Here is a 21788-nt window from a genome sequence, read left to right as displayed (position 1 = left end):
AAACCGTCGCCTTATCCTGCAAAAAATTAGACCTTACGTAAGACAATCAGTCAAAAAATAAAAAAGCTATGGCTCTCAGACAATGGAGACACTAAAATATGATTTATTTTGCTTCAAAACTGCTATTATTGTGTTAAAGTGAAATAAAAAAAAAAAAAAGTAGACATATTAGGTATTGCCGCATCCGTAACAACCTGCTCTATAAAAATACTACATGACTTAACCCCTCAGGTGAACACCGTAAAAAAATTAAAATAAAAACAGTGCCAAAAAAGCAATTTTTTGTCACTTTACGTCACAAAAAGCAATCAAAAAGGTGTATGCCGCCCCAGAATAGTACCAATCAGACCGTCACCTCCTCCTGCAAAAAAAGGGACCCTACCTCAGACAATCAGTCAAAAAACTAAAAATTTACTAAATATTTATTACTTAACACCCCCCATATGTCTACATTATTGATTAGGAAGTTGATCTGTTTGAAGGATATACCTATAGACAGTGGATATAAAAAGTCTACACACCCCTGTTAAAATGTCAGGTTTCTGTGATGTAAAAAAATGAGACAAAGATAAAAAATTTCCGAACTTTTTCCACCTTTTAATGTGACCTATAAACTGTACAACTCAATTGAAAAACAAACTGAAATCTTTTAGGTAGAGGGAAGAAAAATATAAAAATAAAATAATACGGTTGCATAAGTTTGCACAGCCTTAAACTAATACTTTGTTGAAGCACCTTTTGATTTTATTACAGCACTCAGTCTTTTTGGGTAGGAGTCTATCAGCATGGCACATTTTGATTTGGCAAGTATTGCCCACTCTTCTTTGCAAAAACACTCTAAATCTGTCAGATTGCGAGGTCATCTCCTTTACACAGCCCTCTTCATATCACCCCACAGATTTTTAATCGGATTCAGGTCTGGGCTCTGGCTGGGCCATTCCAAAACTTTAATCTTCTTCTGGTGAAGCCATTCCATTGTTGATTTGGATGTATGCTTTGGGTCGTTGTCATGCTGAAAGATGAAGTTCCTCTTCATGTTCAGCTTTCTAGCAGAAGCCTGAAGGTTTTGTGCCAATATTGACTGGTATTTGGAACTGTTCATAATTCCCTCTAGCTTAAGGCCTCTTTCACACGAGCGTGTCCGGATGCGTTGCGGTAAACCCGCGTGTGTAGTTACGCAATTGTAGCCAGTTTTGACTGCGATTGCGTTCCATTGTTCAGTTTTTATCGCGCGGGTGCAATGCGTTTTGCACGCACGTGATAAAAAACAGAATGTGGTACCCAGACCAGAACTTCTTCACAGAAGTTCAGGTTTGGGTTCAAGGTTGTGTAGATTGTATTATTTTCCCTTATAACATGGTTATAAGGGAAAATAATAGCACTCTGAATACAGAATGCATAGTACAATAGGGCTGGAAGGGTTAAAAAATTTTTTACAATTATTTAACTCACCTTAATCCACTTGTTTGCGCAGCCGGCATCTCTTCTGTCTTCATCTGTGAAGAAAAGGACCTTTGATGACGTCACTACGCTCATCACATGGTCCATCACATGATCCATCACCATGGTGATAGATCATGTGACGGACCATGTGATGAACGTAGTGACGTCATCACAAGTCCTATTCCTCACAAAAGAAGACAGAAGAGATGCCGGCTGCTTGAACAAGTGGATTAAGGTGAGTTAAATAATAAAAAAATAAAAAAATAACCCCTCCAGCCCTATTGTACTATGCATTCTGTATTCAGAGTGCTATTATTTTCCCTTATAACCATGTTATAAGGGAAAATAATACAATCTACACAACCTTGAACCCAAACCTGAACTTCTGGGAAGTTCACGCATTCACGGATTCACTTCACGCATTGCACCCGCGCTTAAATCTCGCCCGTGTGAAAGGGGCCTAACTAAGGCCCCAGTTCCAGCTGAAGAAAAACAGCCCCAAAGCATGATGCTGCCACCACCATGCTTCACTGTGGGTATGGTGTTGTTTTTGCGGCAAACATATCTTTTGGAATTATGGCCAAAAAGTTCAACCTTGGTTTCATCAGACCATAACACCTTTTCCCACATGCTTTAGGGAGACTTCAGATGTGTTTTTGCAAAATGTAGCCTGGCTTGGATGTTTTTCTTCGTAAGAAAAGGCTTTCGTCTTGCCACTCTACCCCATAGCCCAGACATATGAAGATTACGGGAGATTGTTGTCACATGTACCACACAGCCAGTACTTGCCAGATATTCCTGCAGCTCCTTTAATGTTGCTGTAGGCCTCTTGGTAGCCTCCCAGACCAGTTTTCTGCTCGTCTTTTTATCAATTTTGGAGGGACGTCCAGTTCTTGGTAATGTCACTGTTGTGCCATATTTTCGCCACTTGATGATTACTGTCTTCACTGTGTTCCATGGTATATCTAATGCCTTGGAAATTCCTTTGTACCCTTCTCTTGACTGATACCTTTTAACAATGAGATCCCTCTGATGCTTTGGAAGCTCTCTGTGGACCATGGCTTTTGCTGTGGGATGCGACTAAGAAAATTTCCGGAAAGACCAACTAGAGCAGCTGAACTTTATTTGGGGTTAATCAGAGGCACTTTAAATAATGGCAGGTGTATGCTGACTCCTATTTAACAGGAATTTTTGAATGTGATTGCTTAATTCTGAACACAGCTACATCCCCAGTTATAAGAGGGTGTGCACACTTATGCAACCACATTATTTTATTTTTATATTTTTTCTTCCCTCCACCTAAAATATTTCAGTTTGTTTTTCAATTGAGTTGTACAGTTTATAGGTCACATCAAAGGTGGAAACAGAAACCTGACATTTTAACAGGGGTGTGTAGACTTTTTATATCCACTGTATGTACAGTATAATCTACAATAGGAACGCGTCACAAATTCAAAAAGAGTCAGAGTCAGAATCCTTTCATGAATTGGAATAATTGGGGATGTTTTTATGTAATTAATGTATCACTACATTTATTTAAGTTTTAATATGTGTTTTGTATTTATAGCTATCTATCTATGCAAGAGGACCATGCAGAACAAAGCAAGACTGGAGTTGGCAGATTATGAAGCCGTAGGTATACCAAGACCATAGCCTGTAGATAGCAAGGAAGCAGAATGTTTTCCAATGTAATCTGTAGTTTTGTTGAAAAATTCTTTAAATTTAAAGCATTCCGGGCATAAATGCATCATTTCAATGCAACACACAAATTTTGGATGATCAGATTTCTTTCCTGCAATTTTACCATGACTCACAGGTGGGGCTGTATATCTCTAGTTTTACACTATGATCATAACTGGTTGAGAATTGAGAATTAAAACAGGTAAGTTTTTGACAGATTTGTGAAAGTTTTTAGGGTTCAGATAAATTAAAGATTTTCTGTTAGATTTTTATAAAATCAAAAAAGTATTATTTATAAATTGCAGAATTAAAATGATATGTACAGTATGATCCGCCACCCGATGATCCATGAATCTGACTAGTTTGGTATGAATCTGAAAATTAATTCCTGTTAAATTAATCTGACATTTGTCTAAACTTTATTAACCTTCTTTAATTATTTTTTTTTTAGTCCCACAAGAGGACATCACTTTTATAATGCATTGGTATACAGTACATTTTATACTAATGCATTATAGGCTATCACTGTGACAGGCTATTCGGCTGGGCCTGTGGCATAATCTAACAGACATTCAGCCATGGATGGTGCGGTTGCCTTTATTAGGCCCCTGCTGTGATGACTGCACATCAGCACCCTGAGATTGTGTTCCTTGGGGGTGATGGTGACAGGGAGCCCCTTAACTATCTAGATGCTGCGGTTTCTATTGACCGAGGCATCTAGTGAGTAACACGCCCAAGATTGGAGTTATCAGCATTCCAGCCGCTACAGCAGGAGCTCAGCTACAGTCAATGCTCCCGTTGTGATCAGGAGTAGTGTATCAGCGCAGCCTGTGTGGGTCTGCACCAGGGTTAATGCTGTGGGTGGCAGGGACTGAACACACTACACAGAATGCACTGATATAGCACTCCAGATAAAAACAAATTCGTTTTTTGATATTTAAAAAAACACTGTCGCCAGGCTCTGAAAGGGTGATTTAATTGAATAAATTTGATTAATTGCCCAGCCTTATATGGAGATATTCTGTTATAAAAGCAGTGTAAATCATCAACATAAAAACCACTCTTATATGCTATGTAAAGAATACAGGGGTACAGTAGTTTCCCATAGATGTCAACATAAAGAACCATAATATAGTTTGTGAATCTAAACCCTAAACTCGAGATTGGATAAAACTCATGCAAACCGTTATGATAAAGGCTACTTTCACGCTAGCGTTTTTGCAGATCCGTCATGGATCTGCAAAAAAGCTTCCGTTACAATAATACGAATGCCAGTCCTATTGTACTATGCATTCTGTATTCAGAATGCTATTTTTTCCCTTATAACCATGTTATAAGGGGAAATAATACAATCTACACAACTTTGAACCCAAACCTGAACTTCAATAAAGAAGTTCGGGTCTGGGTACCACATTCAGTTTTTTATCACGCGCGTGCAAAACACATTGCACCCGCGCGATAAAAACTGAACAACGGAACGCAATCGCAGTCAAAACTGACTGCAATTGGGTACCTACTCGCGCGGGTTTGCCGCAATGCACCCGGGACGCATCCGGACCTAATCCGGACACGCTCATCTGCAAGGGGCCTTATATAGCCAAGACGGATCCGTCTTAAACACCTTTGAAAGTCAACAGGGGACGGATCCGTTTTCTATTGTGCCAGATTATGTCAGAGAAAACGGATCCGTCCCCATTGGGCAGACAGCAAAACTCTGCAGGCAGCGTTTTGGTGTCCACCTCCAGAGCGGAATGGTGACTGAACGGAGGCAAACTGATGCATTCTGAGCGGATCCTTTTCCATTCAGAATGCATTAGGGCAAAACTGATCCGTTTTGGACCGCTTGTAAGAGCCCTGAACGGATCTCACAAACGGAAAGTCAAAACGCTGGTGTGAAAGTAGCCTAAGGGTACTTTCACACTTGCGGCAGAGGATTCCGGCAGGCAGTTCAGACGCAAACTGATGGCATTTGTCAGACGTTCCGGAGGCGGATCCGTCTGACAAATGCATTGAAATACTGGATCCGTCTCTCCGGTGTCATCCGGAAAAACGGATCCGGTATTATTATTTTTTTTGCATTTTTAAAGGTCTGCGCATGCTCACACTGGAAAGCCGGATCTGTTTTTTCAGAACACTTAATGCCGGATCCGGCTCTAATACACTTCAATGTAAATTAATGCCGGATCCGGCATTCTGGCAAGTGTTCAGTATTTTTGGCCGGAGAGAAAACTGCAGCATGCTGCGGTATTTTGTCCTTCAAAAAAATTTAAAAGGGACTGAACTGATGCATCCTGTTCGTAATGCTCTCCATTCAGAATGCATAAGGATAAAACTGATCATTTTTTTTCTGGTATTGAGCTCCTGTGACGGAACTCAATACCGGAAAACAAAAACGCTAGTGTGAAAGTGCCCTAAAGCTCAACTGATCTTAAAACCTGATCTCTCCATAATAAATATAACGACTTCACAAATCTCTGTGAGTGGGACAGGGAAGGTGGATATTTGGTTTAACTTATAAAAAAAATATAAATTAAATTCAGGAATTTGTAAATAGAAAGCAAATGCAAACAAATATAAGGTGCGGCCACTAGCTCAAATAAATAGCCATACCAAGAATTGTTCCAGCTATACATGAGACAAACGCTAACAGCAGCGTATGTGGAAATGGAATACTATACATCCAAAGGTGTGACAGCTCAATGTGCAGCTTTTCTGGCATTTGTTAGTATAATAACTTCCATTGTATATACTTACCTTTAAATAGTATCACAGAGCGTAAACCCCTAAAATTTTACTTTTAATGATATTCAGATTAAATAATGACGTTCCTTTCTAGCTTGGTGCCCATATCATATGTGTCTTTTGTATCACTTGCAGCGTTTATGTATCAACTAAGCGCTGTCCCCTGATGAACCACTTGGATATCTCCTTTTGGGGAAACGCGTCGGGAAGAGTTTTTCAAGCCAGTAGGGACACCTAGGGACTTTGAGGGTCTAGCCATCGAGAAGGGGGGTCGCCCCTATCGGGGCGGGTGCTCTGCTTTCAGGCAGGGGTAGCCGGCAGGGATAACTCAGGGAGAGGTCATCTTCCCTACCCCATTTCTTCGGCTGCTGGCCTACAGACTACCTGGTGACAAGTAACCGTGAGTCCTTCAACTTCTAGAGACCATTTGTTTACAAGTAACCGTGAGTTTTTACAACAAACAACCTCTGGTTATCTAGCTGCATGCTCCAAGGTCTATCAAATATGCAGACGTTAGGCTGGTTACTGTTCTCTGCTGCTGTATAATATGATGTATGTACTACGTTAACTTTGTATCTTGAGTGTAGGCATCAGATATTAGGCCATCTATTTTATATTTCAATATATATGAGAGTTTTTGGGGTTTGGTCATTATTTTATCTGAATATCATTAAAAGTAAAATTTTAGGGGTTTACGCTCAGTGATAGTTTTCTAATTCCCCCCTATGCAAGTGCATCTCGCTTTCCTGGGATTACCTTTAAATAGTGTAACATTTATTCTTTGTGGCTGTAGCACTATAATTAATCCATTTATACATTGAGCTGTCGCACCTTTGAATGTATGCCATTTCAACATACGCTGCTGCTGTTACCGTTTATCTCATGTAAGCAATGGGACAATTATTGGTATCGCTGTTTATTTGAGCTAGTGGCCGTACCTTACGTTTGTTTGCATCTGCTTTCTATTTGTCCCCTGATGAACCCTAACAGGAGAAATGCATCGGGACAAAATAGGGTGATTCAGATAAAATAGGGGTACTGTAGGTTCCAGGGCAGTGTGCATCCACCATCAGGGTGTCACTGTCTTAACTAGGGCTTAACTAGGGCAAGTTGCCCCCCTCTCTTTCACATCCGTTCCGCTTTTTTCCCAGTCTATAAAACGCTGCGCATCTGCTATACCATAATTGGTTGTTTTATCGCCCAGACTGTGTGTAACTCTTTGTAATCTATGTATTTATTTTATTTATTTTTTTGCCAATTTTCTTGTTTTATTTTATCTTCATCTAATTAAAAGTTAAGGTTTAGATTCCAGGGTTTCAGTGCTAAAAAGTATTTTGGCTGCACCTTGTGATAGTAAAAAAAGAATGAAAAGAAATACAGTATGTGAAAGAAAACAGACAAAATTTCCAATTTTTAACATGTTCACAGATATAAAAAATACAAATAAAGCCCCATGTATTACCCAAAAAAAGCGCAAATAGTTTTTTTACATAACCAAATGGAAAAAAAGTTATCAATTTTCAAAGACACATGTACTAAATAAAATGAAAAATAAACCCAGTCAGGAAGGGGGGTAAATAGCCCAGTCTTGCTTTTTACATTGATGGCCTATACCCCGCACCCTCCACCGCTAGAACTACACTGCTGGTTACTTCAGCTCTGCTCTCCTACACTTCAATAGCAGCACTGCTGCAGTAACCAGCTCCTTCCACTCCACAGTGACCGGAGCTGTTCCTGAATAGGTTATTGGTGGGGTGTCAGACCCCCATCAATCTGTTATTCATAGGCCATCAATAGCAAACAGGATAGGCCATCAATACTAAAAATGTTAAAGACTTAACCCTTAGGATACCAGAGGTTTTTTTAGTTTTTTGCGTTTTCATTTTTCTTCCCTATTTTCCGTGAGCCATAACTTTTTTATATTTCCAGTCACATAGCTGTGTGAGGGCTTATTTTTTGCGGGACAAGTTGTACTTTCTAATGCCACCATTAATTATGGCATAAAAGGTAGTGGAAAGCTGGAAAAAAATTCCAAATGGGATGGAATTGTTTAAAAAAAAAACGCAATTCCTCCACCGTTTTACGGGTTTTGTTCCCACAACGTTTTGTTTACAGCAAAACTGACCCATGTCCTTCATTCTCTGGGTCAGTACGATTACAACGACACCCCATATGTATAGGTTTTTTATGTGTAAATAGTATAAGAATAAAAATAAAATTTGGGTAAGAGAAGCAATGAAAAAATCTGCCATTTTAACCCTTTTTTCCGTTATGCCATTCGCCGTATTGGATTTATTTTAATTTTTTTGTAATATGGGCATTTTCGGTCGCGATGATACCTAGGATGTTTATATTTATTGTTATTTCGTTTTTTTTTATTATACGGAAAGGGGGGTGATTTAAACTTTTTATATATTTTTTTAACTTTAAAAAAAAATGTTATCATTTTAAGGCTCATAAATGATCCTATAAATGATGTTTTTGAATTTTTCATTTTGATCTATAAGCGCTTTAAGAAAATGACAATTTCTTTGTATTTTGCTTATTTCTTATGTTGGCCTGCCATCTGGTGGCCAAAATAGGAATTGCAGCATTAATGCTCTGAATTTCTTCATAGAGATCCAGAGCATTCAGCGAATGTACTGAAGTCCCGATTGGCCGCACGGGGTTTCAGTACTAAACTGCTTCCGGGTTTTTGCGCATTCAGGTGTTGTGATCTCACTTGATCACGGCATCTAAAGCATTTAATTACCGCAATTGGCATTATTGCCGGTTGCAGTAATTAGCCGCAGGTCTCTGCTGTTTGAAACAGCAGAGACTTGCTGGTCATGACGCCAGCTGCACGCGCGTGCGGGTGTCATGCTTGCACAGCACTACCAGGGCCGTACATGTACTGCGCTGGTAGAGAAAGGGTTAAAGAGGTTTTCTGGGAGTTTTTTTACTGAGGACCCATCCTCTGGATAGATAATCAGTATCTGATCAGTAAGGGTCCAACACCCGGGACCCCTGCCGATCAGTTGTTTGAGAAGGCATCGGTGCTCCTCGGAGCTCTGCAGCCTTCTCTCAGATCACCGAGCACAGCGCCGTACATTGTACAGTGGCTGTGCTTGGTATCGCAGCTCAGCCTTCTCAAACAGCTAATCGGGTGTCGGACCCCTACCGATAAGATACTGTTGACCTATCCAGAGGATGGGTCATCCATAAAGAAAAACTCCCAGAAAACCTCTTTAATAGCCTTACAAAACAAGGCAGTTTGTTTTCTAAGGCAATACAAGTTGGCATCTAGATGTATTCATCTGTAAATTCATCGTACATATAAATGAGTCATGCCAAATTATAACCTCTCCGATGTAAAGGCTTTAGGAGATTGTATGTGCTGAAAATAGAATGCCTTAATCAGCCTAAAAATGTTCAGAAGTAAAGCCTATCATTCCTTTATTTCACTGCCGTCCAATGAGTAATACGCCAAGCAAAATGTTTGAGGGATATAATATCCTGTACTTGGCTCAAGATCTTTTCTAATGGTTGTGCATTAGCAAAAGATTGCTTTCGCAGTAGCATGGTATAATGCATTATTTACATGCTAAATGTTCCTTTTTTGTCTCCTTTACTCTTTTGCTAGGAGAATTTAGCAAGACTGCAGCGGGCATTTGCAAGAAAATGGGAATTCATCTTTATGCAAGCAGAGGCGCAAGTCAAGTAAGACGTTACTCAGATATGTGCAAGGGTTTTAGGCCAGGTTCACATTGTACAGTTCTTATTGTGTGCAATGAAAAGTTATACAGTTTTCTGTATCAGTTCCTTACAGTTTTTAAGATCTCTTCTTACAGTCATACAATTGAAACTTTCTTTGTTTACTTCCAATGTATGAAATCTGTCCTGGTCATTAGTGTTGGGCGCGAATATTTGAATCGTGAATTTTAATCGCGAATATTGCTATTTTGAGAATTTGCGAAGATTTAGAATATAGTGCTATATATTCGTATTCGCGAATATTCTAGATTTTTTTTTCATCAGTAACCTCCCTTCTTGCTTGTGGGCCAATGAGAAGGCTGCAATGTCTTTGTCAGAGCTTAGCAACATCCCTAGCAACCAATGGGAAAGTTTCCTACCACTTACTATATAAGAACCTCCCCAGCAGCCATTTTCTGCAGTTTTTTGCAGTTCTGAGAGAGACAGCAGTGTCATTGCTGTGCTCTGTGCTTTACTGTTTAATTGCATTAGATAGTTAATTAGTTATCTTATATATAATACAGATAGTCAGTGTCGGTTAGATCGTGATATAGAGGTTCTGCTGTCCATACATACATACATGCTACAGACATAGTTCTGTGATGTCCCAAGTTCACAGCAATATTTAGTGCACCAATCGGTAATATGTAGTCAGACCTGCCAATTGTGAAGTTGCACGAATTGCGCAAAAATATGCGCATCATTAATTGCCGATTTGCCCAACCTTGAATATATTGGAGCACTCTATCTGCATATAAAGCTATTGTGATGTTCTTCTGTGCCAACCATTTTCTCCAGTCTTAGGAAACTTCTAGCAACTTAAAAAATGTAGCAACAGTGACCCACGCCTGTATTGCGCGCGCAATACACGCATATTACATTGCCGATTTTCGCAATCAAGAAAATAATTGCGAATTCTCGAATTTGCAAATATATGACGAATATTCACCCAAATATTCGCGAAATATTGCAAATTCGAAGAAACACATGCTCCCCTGATGATTGGCCTGTGTGTCACCTGCTAGCGATCACCCGATGAACTCGCAAACGCTTATTCATTGGGTGATCGTGTCTTTCAGCCTGCACCTAAAATCATCATTTTTGTGCAGCAGATCATGCTGTATGAACAGTGATCTGCTGCCAAACAAAAGAGGTGTTTGCTGTATGATAAATACAGCCTTCATCTCCACTGATGATCAGGCAATTATCGGGAACTAGGGATCTAGGGATCGATTCATTCATCTGAATTAATTTTACACTTCTAAGGGACTGTCCCCACAGCTCTGGATGCTCCCTCACCTACTTAGTTCTAGCACCGCACATCTTGCACAGTTCCGATAATTTTACCTCAAGCATCATTACTGTGAGTTGCGGCTCATGTGTGGATGATCTGCGTACAAATCTCCATCAATGAATTTGCATGAGCTACTTAACAAATATTAGCAGTGCGTGTACGACCACTAATTTATAATTGCAGTCAGTCATCCGCAAATGTGCTGCTCCTCAAAGTGAAGTCACATGCGCAAGACTGTCATGTCAATTTGCCACCAGGATATTAACCCAGCAGTCTGTGCCGGCACTGCTGCCCCTACCCACGGGCACGGGCGCCGGGCTCCCTCTCTCCCTCCGTGCTGACAAGCGCGGGCAGCAGGTAGCTTAACTGTTGCATCTGTTCCATGCCAGAGTTTACTTCCTGCTGGAGACCTGTACTGTTGTTAGGGCTTGTATGGGTGTGTCTCTCCTCACTTGTGAGGCAGCACGTACACGCCCTCTGTCTCACCAGCCTATGGCTGGATTGCAGGAGGTATTTAAAGGTTCTTCCTACCACAGGAAGATGCCTGAGCAACTCATGGTCACTAGCTTGTCTAGTTCCAAGTGTGAAGGTGTTTTTTAAGTTCTGCTTTGCTGTGTACCGGACCCTGCTTTTGGAATTTACGGACCTTGCTTGTTTGAGGCCTGCCTCTGACCTCGGACTTCGTTTACGGAACTTGTGCAATGAGCAGGACACTGGGTCAGTGGGGATGCTATGCAGTGGGTCGGTTTATATGTGTAATAGTTCGTGACGCCAATTGCAGCTTGCGCAGGTACTGTAGCAGGGCCCTTTAAGATGTTATAGCTCACATACCAGGTGAGGAATGCCAGAGGGGGATAATGTCTCTGTATAGGAGGTATTGTAGTGTCAACGGTGTCTCCTACCTTGGTACGGCTGGACTCCTGAATCCTGGCTCACTTGCAATAAAATTGAGTGTGGTTAGTAGGAGTAATGGAGGAATCATTGAGATTCCGAACAGGTAATAGGATCCAACTTGTCTTTACTTAATGATTGGCAGCTTTGATCCATACGGTTACAGCAATAGTCTAGGATCCCAGCAGGTATTGGCAATATGTGGCAGGAATTTATATATATTCTGCTTCTTGTCATATGCCTAGTATATCTGGCAGGTATCTGTCTTCTGCTCTGTCTGTAGTCTGCTTCGTTTGGGCCTGACTAGCTGAAGAGGTATTTAGCTTCTCTTTGTCTTTGAATCTGTACTTACAGGACTGCTCGCAGGGTATGATGTCTTCGTCCTGGAGATCTGTAGTTCTGTAGATGGCTGCTTTTCTTGTCAACCAGCTGGGTTAGATGACTCAGGCTGGGAAGGGTGATCCTTGGGCCTCAGCCGAGGCTTGGATCCTAGGTTGGAATCCCTGTTTCTGGGAGCTCTTACCAACACAGCCTTCCCCAAGAGGGGGGCTGGTACACACTGACTAAACTTCCTTCTCCTCCTCATGAGACAGGACATGGGAACATCCCACTTCTGCTCACATAGGGGAGACCAGACTGGAATGGACTATTCCAGGCTGGAGATACTAACTATGACCTGCTACATACTGCTGCCACCTGCTGGTGTACATTGAGATTACAGCAAATATTATGAGACAGGCATATCATGGCAATGCACAGTGGAATTACACAAGATGGACATACCCATATGCACCTGACATTATTGTAGCAGGGATACAGAGGTTTAGTGACATACTTCAAGATGTTACACTTGCTTGATCTCTGCCTGCCCTGACCCCGGACTTCCTGACCACGTACTTCCCCCTCGGTGCTTGCATCGGTATCTCTGACCCCCTGGTCAGTTGCCACTGACTCGGGGACTGCTCTGGAGTGGCACCTGGCAACTACCCTAACGAACCAAGCCTATCCTCCCCATCAGAGGCTCTAGTGAAGACCAGGTAGTTGCTTAGCCAGGCCCCTCCAGAGTATAGCCAGTCAGTGGCGCAGTGGGTCCACACCCGCTTGCATAACACAGGACAGGTAATTGTCTGTAGAGGGAGAGCGCCGTACAGATGGAGAATTTGTTCAGATGAACAAATCGATTTGCTCTTCCCTGTCAGGAAAGTTTGGTTCCTTCCCAATATTTGTCTGAAACATTGGTCCATGTAAAAGGACCTTGAGTTTAAAAAAAAAACACCATGTCATTGCTGGAGGCTAGCTGAACAGAGCTGCGAAAGGTGGGGTGGAAGAGGAGCACTGCCACAGGAGCACCAGGGGAGGCAAGTTCTTTTTTATTGTAAAAATTATCTGGACTAGTGAATTTTGCTGTTGTTAATCCACAAAAAAATTCACAGCAATTGGTCCAGTGTTGACATGTCCTAACTATAATCAGTCCTGCACCTGTGACTCAAAAGACATGAAAAAGTTAGGCAGAAAACTGTACAACTTTGCATCATACAAATAGCATTTATTTGCTGAAAGCGAAATATACTTGCACCAGTGCGCTCCTTTTCTAAAAACGTACATTTGTTTTATTTAGTGTGGAATACAAATTACTGTATATAATAATATTAAAGCTTGGATATCTGGTTTCTATGCAACACCTAGTGGACTGCGGTGGTACTACTTTTTTAATTTGTAATTGAGGGAATTCAAGGTCATTGTTCTCTTCACACACCAACACTAGCAAATATTTTGTGTGTAAGATGCCCTTTTTATGAAAACTAATTAGTAGCAAATTTTATAAATAAAGCAAATAAAGCCATGTTGCTAGAAAAAAAATCTAGTTAAGTATTTGTAGCCACACTGTGCATGGTAGTATGCTTCTTTGTCTAACATATAGAAGAAAATCTGTACAGCAGGAGCTTATAAAGTGCATAATTCAATATTTTTCTGAATTATTGTACAGTTGTTACTATGTATTCCAGGGTCATATTGCATAGCCCCTTCTTTACTTGGTAGCAGGAATGCTATTGATGGACTTACAACATAAGGCAGGCTCCCACATAGGGATCATCTACCTCTTACTGAATCTTGATTTATCGATCAGAAGAAAATAGCTTTTTAATTTATACTACACATACACACATGGACAAAAATATTGGTACCCTTCCAAAGAAAGAAAAACCCACAATGTTCACCGAAATAACTTGAAACTGACAAAAGCAATAATAAATAAAAATGTACTGAAAATCAGACATTGCTTTTGAATTGTGGTTCAACATCATCATTTTAAAAAACAAACTGCGGCAAACACCCCGATCCTCCTCTCGCCGGCATCCCAAATCCCGCGCAGGCGCAGTGCCGTCACTCATCTCATCATAGCGCAGGCAATCGCCGGCACTGCGCCTGCGCGGGATTTGGGATGCCGGCGAGAGGAGGATCGGGGTGTTTGCCGCAGAGCGCGGCGCTGAGGAGGGGGGGTGTTGAGCACTTAGCCGCGCCTCTGGGAGGGGATTTAGATGAACTTGGAGGCGTTATTAGTTTTCAAATTTTGCCGGGCACGGCACTTCAGAGGGGCGTTCCTGGGCACCGTGGAGAAAGAAGAACGCCCCTCTGGGCTCCTTACAGCGTCATTTACATATCACAAGAATCGATTTTTTTTAGAAATGACAAGACGGACAATCAAAAGAATCAGACAGATGGAAAAAAGGTACTCTGTTAAACATGGATTCATGAAAAAAAAAAATTGGTAAATTGCTAGTGACAGATTCCCTGTCCTGTAATAACTAGGTTCGAATCCAAGGACAACATCTGCATGGAGTTCGTATGTTCTCCCTGTGTTTGCGTGGGTTTCCTCCAAAGTAAAAAAAATAAGCATCACATGTGTCTATTTAAAGGGTGAAAACTAGTCACTGTGCTGTTTGGCATCATGGTGTGTACCACACTGAACATGGACCAAAGAAAGCTAAGGAGAGAGTTGTCTCAGGAGATTAGAAAGAAAATTATAGACAAACATGTTAAAGGTAAAGGCTATAAGACCCTCTCCAAACAGCTTGATGTTCCTTCTACTACAGTTGCTCATATTATTCAGAAATTTAAGGACTATTGGACTGTAGCCAACCTCCCTAGATGTGGCTGCAAGAGGAAAATTGATAACAAATTGAAGAAATGCATAATAGAAATGTTAACCAAAGAGCCCAGAACAACTTCCAAAGAGATTAGAGGCGAACTCCAAGGTCAAGGTCCATCAGTGTCAGATCACACCATTCATCACTGTCTTAGCCAAAGTGGACTTAATGGAAGATGACCAAGGAGACAACCACTGTTGAAAGCAAATCATGAAAAAACGAGACTGGAATTTGACAAAATGTATATTGCCAAGCTACAAAGCTTCTGAGAGAATGTCTTTTGGACAGATAAGACAAAATGGAGCTGTTTGGCTAGTCACATCAGCTCTATTGCAATAATGAGGCATACAAAGAAAAGAACATTGTACCTAATGTAAAACATGGAGGAGGCTCGGTTATGTTTTGGGGCTGCTTTGCTGCATCTGGCACAGTGTGTCTTGAATCTGTGCAGAGTACAATGAAATCTCGAGACTATCAATGCATTCTGGAGAGAAGGGTGCTGCCCAGTGTCAGAAAGCTTGGTCTCAGTCGCAGGTCATGGGTTCTTCAACAGGATAATGACCCAAAACAAACAACTAGAAACATCCAAGAATGGCTAAGACCAAAACACTGGACTATTCTGAAGTCACCTTCTATGAGCCCTGATCAAAATCCTGTTGAACATCTGTGGAAGGAGCTAAAACATGCAGTATATTTTTACATGCAGTATGTTTTTATTTATTTATTATTACTTTTGTCAGTTTCAAGTTATTTTAGTGACCATTGTAGGTTATCTTTCTTTAATGGAAGGATATCTACCAACCATTTGACCACATGTATATACACTGCTCAAAAAAATAAAGGGAACACTTAAACAACACAATGTAACTCCAAGTCAATCACACGTCTGTGAAATCAAACTGTCCACTTAGGAAGCAACACTAAGTGACAATCAATTTCACATGCTGTTGTGCAAATGGGATAGACAACAGGTGGAAATTATAGGCAATTAGCAAGACACCCCCAATAAAGGAGTGGTTCTGCAGGTGGTGACCTGACCACTTCTCAGTTCCTATGCTTCCTGGCTGATGTTTTGGTCACTTTTGAATGCTGCCGGTGCTTTCACTCTAGTGGTAGCATGAGACGGAGTCTACAACCCACACAAGTGGCTCAGGTAGTGCAGCTTATCCAGGATGGCACATCAATGTGAGCTGTGGCAAGAAGGTTTGCTGTGTCTGTCAGCGTAGTGTCCAGAGCATGGAGGCGCTACCAGGAGACAGGCCAGTACATCAGGAGACGTGGAGGAGGCCGTAGGAGGGAAACAACCCAGCAGCAGGACCGCTACCTCCGCCTTTGTGCAAGGAGGAACAGGAGGAGCACTGCCAGAGCCCTGCAAAATGACCTCCAGCAGGCCACAAATGTGCATGTGTCTGCTCAAACGGTCAGAAACAGACTCCATGAGGGTGATATGAGGGCCCGACGTCCACAGGTGGGGGTTGGGCTTACAGCCCAACACCGTGCAGGACGTTTGGCATTTGCCAGAAAACACCAAGATTGGCAAATTCACCACTGGCGCCCTGTGCTCTTCACAGATGAAAGCAGGTTCACACTGAGCACATGTGACAGACGTGACAGAGTCTGGAGACGCCGTGGAGAACGTTCTGCTGCCTGCAACATCCTCCAGCATGACCGGTTTGGCATTGGGTCAGTAATGGTGTGGGGTGGCATTTCTTTGTAGGGCTGCACAGCCCTCCATGTGCTCGCCAGAGGTAGCCTGACTGCCATTAGGTACCGAGATGAGATCCTCAGACCCCTTGTGAGACCAGATGCTGGTGCGGTTGGCCCTGGGTTCCTCCTAATGCAAGACAATGCTAGACCTCATGTGGCTGGAGTGTGTCAGCAGTTCCTGCAAGACAAAGGCATTGATGCTATGGACTGACCCGCCCGTTCCCCAGACCTGAATCCAATTGAGCACATCTGGGACATCACGTCTCGCTCTATCCACCAACATCACGTTGCACCACAGACTGTCCAGGAGTTGGCAGATGCTTTAGTCCAGGTCTGGGAGGAGATCCCTCAGGAGACCGTCCGCCACCTCATTAGGAGCATGCACAGGCGTTGTAGGGAGGTCATACAGGCACGTGGAGGCCACACACACTACTGAGCCTCATTTTGACTTGTTTTAAGGACATTACATCAAAGTTGGATCAGCCTGTAGTGTGTTTTTCCACTTTAATTTTGAGGGTGACTCCAAAGCCAGACCTCCATGGGTTAAAAAATTTGATTTCCATATTTTTTTTTGTGTGAATTTGTTGTCAGCACATTCAACTATGTAAAGAACAAAGTATTTCAGAAGAATATTTAATTAATTCAGATCTAGGATGTGTTATTTTTGTTTTCCCTTTATTTTTTTGAGCAGTGTATAAGAAAGAAGAAAGACTAGACCTAAGGAACTAGAATGCATGGAATAACTTGCAATACTTATATGCAGAAAACTATCCACCAATTTGTATATACAAAAAATACACTAAATGTTCACATATAGCTTCCTAAATATATTTTTTATGGAAATGTTACTTTAAATGTTTCCACCACCTTTGAGACATCTTGAGAGATCTTTGTCCTTCTTCAGATCCTACTTATGAAGAAGACAGAGTATAGATAAAAATTCTAAAAGTTGTATCTAAAGATACATTTCAATGTGTCTTAACAGCAGCATGAAAGTACAAATGATTTATTTTACAGTTTGGAGTAGAAACAAAGCTGGTTAGTAAATCAAATAATTTCATGATACACCAGGGTAATGGACGAGAGCCAAAATCTGTATGTAAATGGCGATCATATGAGATGAATTAGTATAATGTGACAGCTTGCTTAGCTACGCAAAACCAAGAGGATACCTTGGAAGATAATTTTAAGTAATTACTTGATGAGCGTAATATGACTAAACATGACATATAAAAGAGTTACAGCAGATACTGTTGGATCCAGGGTAAGCTTAAAAAATGGGATACTGTAGGTAATATTGAGTCTTTATGCTATAAATGTACATATAGTGAATGTATGGTACATACCTGGAATTTATTGTAAGACTATTTCTACTCAGAAAAAAACATAGTTGAAGAACTATAATACTGTAAATTCCTGCTTTATTAAATTAACTAAATATTGGACTCTGTTCACAGTGTTTTTGGTAAGGTTTCCATGCTGCACTGTTTTGTTTGGTAAAATAAAATGGAAAGTTGAAAACATTAAAAGATGAAACAAAATGCATCCGAACAGATCATTCTGGATCAGTTAAAGGATCAAGAGGCATCTGTCATATACATCATGGATTCTGATGCAAGTGTCAAACGGTGTGTTTTGGACACAAAAAAAAGATTATTTTATGTGTTGTCCATATTTCTTGCACACCCGTTCACTTGAATGGCCGAGGCCAGTAAGAAAATTGCACTAAAACAGATTTTATCTGCAAGGAGAGACAAATTGTAGGGAAAATTGGAGATATAAATTTGCGCATTGACTAAAATGTCAGTGTTCAGTCTGTGTGCTGCCCATTCTACATTTTGTCAGCACATGAACGTGGACATTCCTCACCTGAAAGCAGTCTAAATCATGTTGATGTCCATAATTAGTCATCTTTTATGCTGTTAACTCCTTAACATAATGCTGCAGATGAGGTGGGGTTAAAAGCAGCCAAAGCGCTAAGAACCAGTTGTCACTAACTGCCTGGGTCCTTAGCGCTTCACAGCCCAGGTCGTGTTTCCCAGTGACTCGATCAGAGACCGGGGGAGTGATCCATAGTTAGCTCTGATGTCCTCTGAAAGACTCCAGGGCTGTCTGGTTTTTGTCATATTGATAATCTATCCTCAGGATAGGTCATCAATGTCAGACTGGCAGAGGTCCGTTTCCTGGCACACCCGCTGATCAGCTGTTTGAACAGACCGCTGTGTTCCTGCGAGCGCTGCATTCTCGTCACTGTTTGCCATCAACACTTCAGCTGTAGCTCCACTGCTCCGCTGCTGCAATGTTGATGGCAAGCAGGTAAACAGCGAAGAGAATGCAGGAACACTGCGCTCTCTACAAACAGTTGACTGGCATGACTCACATAAGTCATCAATATGAGAAAACCGGACAATTCCTTCAAAGTGGTTGTCCACCCATTAATATTGTAAAATTGTGACATTTATACAAAATGCAAGCTAAAATATTTTGAATGGGTACTTTTGCAGAATTGATAGAAAAAAGGATAAAACTGAAAGAAAGATCCTGGACAGTCAGGAGAGAGGATTCTGGGATGTGCACCGACCAGTGGTATGTCTAAATATGCTTCAGTGTTACTGTTTATTGTGTTTGAAACCTTTCCCCCTAATATAAAGAAAACAATTCTTGTGCTGGGGTTGTGCAATTGGATTTGCCCTCTGAAAGACTTCGGCTCTTTGTGAAATTGGTATAATGCATTGTGTAGATTTCGGTGTTTCCTGAGCTCTCACTTTACTCGGCATAGAAACCTACTCATGATGCAAAAACATATTCTGCGAGTCAAACATTTTTTTACGTTTTTATTACACTCACGGGGGTACATGCATTAGTTGTATATCTAAAAACAACCATAAGATACACTATGACGGTTTGGTTTCTCTAGTAAATGTGAACTGAGCATGAAATTATTATTTTTTGTAATTAATGTGTGAATTGACTTGCCTATTTAAAGACTTCAGCTTCTTGTGAAACTGATATAAGACATTGTGGCTGATATTGTGATTTTACTCTGTTTTAATCTTTTTGTAAGCTGACTCTACCAAACCAACACATTATTGAGTATTGCATTAATAGTTTTTAAGATACTTTACATCTGCAGCCAGTCATGAAAAAAAAATATTTCTAATAGTGCATTATAAGACATTGCTCTTAGTACATGAACTCATTTTTGTTCCATTTCTTTAAGCCTGGATGTGTGAATACCACAGAGATGGACATAAGAAAGTGTCGTCGAATGAAGAATCCACAGAAGGTGAAAAAGGTAAATCGGTTCCTGTACTGTGCTCCCTGTTTACCTCGTTGTACACCTTTTACCATCAGTTACCATTTTTCCAAGCACTGTTGATATTTGTCTATAATTTTTCAGATTTTGGGGGGAATTTAGCAAGCCCAGCTCCAGTCTTCTGTCAACAAAAAGTCGCAAAATAGGGCTTTTGCAACTTTGGTTGAGGTGACATTTGGTTGTCTATGAGCCACAGTAAAACCACTACATTATTGTAGCTCTCACATAGCCTCAATGCTTCCCGCGAGATAAAAAGCTGCAAGTGACTTACAATGGCAATAAAAGCTAGAACTCCAGCAATATCATTCCAGAAAAGGAGATTCGATCAGAAACAAACATGGTTGTTTTGACAATCTTAAATCGACCTTCTGCATATGGTCGCTCTGTGCAGATCTGATGATGTCCGAGCTTTGAACACCACAGAAAGAGCAGTACTAGCAACACTTCAGCACTGTAGGTGGTAATACATATCCTTACCCAGATTACTTCACTCCCTCCCAGCGCCCCAGGGTTTCACTCTAGCAAATTAAAGCGATGACTTCCATTTTAAGGTTCTAATTTAGAGTTAATAGGTAAAAACAGCAAGAAGATGTCTTTGAAGATGTGAATACATTCTTAATGGAGTGTGGAAAAAAAGAGTTTTAGATACAAGGGAAATATTTTCCAGGGTGTCTTCTAGAGTCAAAACAGAAAAACGTTTTAGTAACAGTGGAAACCTTATGTTTCATTTACCATTTAGACGTCAATAAAAAGAGATTGAAGCAGGAACATCCATTATTTTCTATTTCAATCCATTAAAACGGACCTCAGATGCTTCTGTGAACAGAGCCTTAAACTTTAATTTTCCAGTAAGCTGTTAAGCAGGACATTTTCATGTAATTTTTATTTTCACTCACTTTAAAAACAAAGGCCATCCAAATTTAAGGAATATCATTAAAGGGGTTGTCTAACTTCAGAAAATGGCATTTATTATGTAGAAAAAGTTAGAGGGGTTTTCCGAGACTTTAATACTGATGACCTATCCTTTGGATAGGTCAACAGTACCTGATTGGTGGGTGTCCAACACCTGGGACCCCCGGCGATCAGCTGTTTGTGAAGGCAGCGGCACTCGCAGTAGCACCGCGGCCTTCTCACAGCTTTTCCTAGGCCAGTGACGAATGTTCATCGGTCACGTTGCCTAGGTGCAGCTCAGCCCCATTCAAATAAATTGGGCTGAGCACAATACCAAGCACAGCCGCTATACAATGTATGGCACTGTGCTTGCCAAGCTGCAAGAAGGCAGCAGTGCTCACAGAAGCGCTGATGCCTTCTCAAACAGCTGATCGGCAGGGGTCCCAGTTGTTGGACCCCCACCAATCTGATACTGATCCAGTGGAAAACCATTTAAAGAGGACCTTTCACCGGTAGGGATATTATCATGGAAATAGCTAGTTGTGTAGGGCATACTGAAGGCATGTTACAGTGCTTACTATTTTCCTTATGCGCTGCTCCGTTTGCCCTCTGTGCCCCCTGTTCTGGTTTCCCGCCTGGTATGTAAATTCATACAGTTGGTACAAGGAGGAGGAGACGGCCATGTTTCTCAACACAGTCACAGACAGGGAGAGATAAAAAGCTCACCTTGAAGCCTGTGGATGCAATATCACCTATAATGCCGTGCAGCCAGCCAATCTGTAGATACTGTACCTATCCTCTGTGACGTCAGCCCTATAAAACCTGCATCCTGCGTGGTCTCCGCCATTGTCCTGTGAGCTGAGTATATGGAGAGATGTGGCAAGCGCTTATGCACTAGGGACAGTGTTGCTGAAAATGATTACTAGAAGAATATTGGAGAGGG

The 21788-nt window shown here is 41.2% G+C and overlaps 1 protein-coding gene across 2 annotated transcripts in view; it reads left to right on the top strand.

Moving 5' to 3' along the window:
* Positions 1-21788, top strand: part of RGS6 (regulator of G protein signaling 6) — a 436918-nt gene that overhangs the window by 362010 nt on the left and 53120 nt on the right. For both annotated transcript variants that reach the window (XM_040412145.1, XM_040412143.1), the window contains exons 7-10: positions 3011-3075; positions 9488-9564; positions 19143-19224; positions 19859-19933. In XM_040412145.1, coding sequence (XP_040268079.1) covers positions 3011-3075; positions 9488-9564; positions 19143-19224; positions 19859-19933 — 299 coding nt within the window. The remainder of the gene's footprint in view (positions 1-3010; positions 3076-9487; positions 9565-19142; positions 19225-19858; positions 19934-21788) is intronic.

Source organism: Bufo bufo, chromosome 11 (assembly GCF_905171765.1).
Source record: "Bufo bufo chromosome 11, aBufBuf1.1, whole genome shotgun sequence".
NCBI lineage: Eukaryota > Metazoa > Chordata > Amphibia > Anura > Bufonidae > Bufo > Bufo bufo.
The sequence above is the reverse complement of the archived record's forward strand: the minus strand, read 5'-3'. Positions and strand labels throughout refer to the sequence as shown.